General features: G+C 44.5%; 1 protein-coding gene across 1 annotated transcript in view; it reads right to left on the bottom strand.

Annotated features, from left to right (window-relative positions):
- Positions 1 to 320: 320 nt before the first annotated feature.
- The window catches only part of LOC106821360 (sodium-dependent phosphate transporter 1-like), an 87,635-nt gene continuing 84,982 nt past the window's right edge, over positions 321 to 2,973 (bottom strand). Inside the window, exon 13 of the mRNA XM_014826122.1 lies at positions 321 to 2,479. Coding sequence (XP_014681608.1) covers positions 2,327 to 2,479 — 153 coding nt within the window. The 3' untranslated portion in view covers positions 321 to 2,326. The remainder of the gene's footprint in view (positions 2,480 to 2,973) is intronic.

The raw sequence follows: 2,973 nt of genomic DNA, 5'->3' as shown, positions 1-2,973 counted from the left end.
CTGTACATGTAGTACACTCCCCCGCCTCCCGCTCCGTCTCCTCTCAGTCTCGCGTGCGGAGATGCCGCTGTTAGCGTGCGAAATAGATTCCTTATATGTGGACGCCGTCGCTGTGTCTGCTTGACATCATCCCCGTCTGCGCGTGACCACAGGCACTTGGAGCGTTTCAATAAAATATAATGCTAAATAAATACGAAATCTATTTACTACCAAAGTCTTAATGATTCTCTACTCTCTTTCGCCTATTATTGCCGACAATTTCCTGTAAACGCCGTACAAATGCTCCTCTGCAACACACATGTACACCGCACGCACGCTGCCGCACACTGACACACACACATATATATATATATAGTATATATATATATTAATAGGCTAAAGAGAGTAGAGAAGTGTAGGAGAGAAGATATGCAATCACAACAAGTAAAGTAAAGTGTGATATCCACATGTTGTGGTCGGCAATTGACTACGGGTTGAGACACTGACTGCTTTCCGCAGCTGAGCTACCGGAAACATTAAGACCCACCTATAGGTAATTCTCTCGAAGAGTAAATGTATGAAACCAGTAATGTAATATGTTAGTCAGCGCCTATATACCATTGCGATACAGTAGAAGCTAGCCCTACGCGAACGAACGAACGTTTACCGCAATCATAACGTTAGCCGCGAAAAGACAAGGCCATGCTGCCGCCTTGCCCCAAAAGCTCCCCTATAAATACACACCTGCACATGATATGTACAATCGATCTAACTCTCCCGAGTCGTTAGTTAGTCAGCTACTCTAACTGCAGTTTTTTTTTACCCATTTAATTACCAACGGCGTTTTGAGTTCGCATAACCGCTTCGAAGAACCACCACCCGATACCTTTAATTTGCACCGCCCCTCCCCCCCACGCGTTCTGCGGGTATTTGACACATGACACACTATTCGCCTGACCGTGAACGCTTCACTCAACGCGTGCTATGAACCCACCCGACCAACACCGACAGAAACCCGCTGCGATATCTCGACGCATGCTAATCGGTTCCGGTACCACCCAGAGTAGTCACAAGCTACACAGTTCTCGCCTTTCCACTACGTGAAACAGCCGCAGAACCTGGTCGGGCTATCCCCCCCCCCCAGAGCTCCATGCACCGCACAGCCTGCAAGATCTCCTGCACTCGTGCTCCTACCACCACCACCACCACAACGACCGACTCCAACAGCCTCGATTCAATGAAGAGACAGTGCACGGAGTAACAGGAGCACATGTACGATGAAACCTAGTCCCGCTCGTTCCTGAGCCCCCCCCCGTTCGTGAACTCCCACTACATTACACCTGAAGTGCATGCAAACAGTAAAATAGCACACGCTACGTTAAAGGTTTTCAAAGCCGTCAGGAAATAATAAAAACCTTCTTGCACTCGCACGAAGCAACATTTTAAGCATGGTCTTTACATAACGTTAGTGATCGGATCGATAAGAGTGAATAAACGGACATGTTTTGAAAAGAAACAACACCTGTATACATTCCGAGTGCAATAACTGCGGCTGAACTAGCTTAGTTAAAGATGCCCTTCCACCTAATGCCATCAAGGATTAAATCTGGGAAACATGGAGCCCGTTGTCAGAAACAAAATTAGTCTTAACATTAGTCTTAACACTAACATTTTCTCGTAGACCGTCGACAGCGCTTTATTTCGTATTGCTACGATTTTTATTCGGAAATCTGCTACGATATTTCATTCAGGTAACTTCGCAGCGTTTCTGTTGATGGTCTAAGAGAAAAAGTTAATGCTAAGACTAATGTTACGACTAATTTTGTTTCTGACAACAGGCCCATGGACTATTATAAGGTCGTGTGTCTATACTTGCCTATACATGTATATATATATAACAAGCACAAAAGAATTGATCGGGATTACGACTATTTGAAGACCTTTGTCTGAGAAATATAAACAGCATGGCGAATGTTTGAAATAATGTTTTGTATTTACTACTCCTCAATTTTCCCTGTAAGAGGTGTTACTCATGAGATTTTAATGAGCTTACTGGTATTAACGGCAACCAGGTCGAAACGTTCCAACGAGTTTTGTCAGGTTTAAAAGTCCTTTCACGTAGTATTTACAGTTTTATCATTAAATGCCATTTCGTTCGCGCGCGTATTTCTCTTCGCCGTCGATACTGGTTTTACCGTGAGCCGTCGCAGATTAAGACTTGTTTATATACACTTGGTGTTACGCAAGGTGCACCGGTATCAGAACGGTCGAGAAAACCTGACAACCGGTCGGGGTAAAATCCTGTGAAGTCCTCGCACCGAGAGGTAAAATCCGTGTGGCGGCGTCACTATAGGAGGAGCCGTAGAGCGGCCATGAAGCCCGCGCTGAGAGCGCAGGTGACGGGCACGGTGACGGCCCAGGCGATGATGATGCTGCGGAAGAGGCGCCAGTCTACGGAATCCTTCGACCTCAGCCAGCCGACGAACACGACCGAGCCGACCTGTGAGGAAACACAGATGAACGAAACACCGATTACGCACGACCATCTCGCCGTTTATAGTTTACACGCAACGGCAGTGGGTTGATAAGCAAGCGTGGTCGCCAGAGACTTCTGGCTAGAGGTTTCGTTGCAAGGATGTGTGGAAGTGGGACGTGTACAAGTAGAAGTAGGATGTTCAAGCATGGCTTCTTATCAGTCAAAATTCAAAAGCATCAGCAAGAATTCTGGTTACAGCATTCTTTGCACGGATATGTATAACTATAAGTCTGCTATAAACAGATGCAAAGACGTATTTTTTTTACATTGTGGTAGAACCTATATCATCGAAACCTACAGGAATATAAATAGATGTTTGGTAATATATATATATATATATATATATATATAATATATATAATATATATATACAAACAACAACAAACGAACTCTAGTACTACTTACCTACCTACCACTACTACTAATTAATAAACTAACAACTACTAACCTAACCTAAC

This window comes from Priapulus caudatus, unplaced genomic scaffold (genome assembly GCF_000485595.1).
Source record: "Priapulus caudatus unplaced genomic scaffold, Priapulus_caudatus-5.0.1 Scaffold70, whole genome shotgun sequence".
NCBI classification, from domain to species: domain Eukaryota; kingdom Metazoa; phylum Priapulida; class Priapulimorpha; order Priapulimorphida; family Priapulidae; genus Priapulus; species Priapulus caudatus.
Note: the sequence above shows the minus strand (reverse complement) of the source record. Positions and strands in the feature narration are given on the sequence as shown.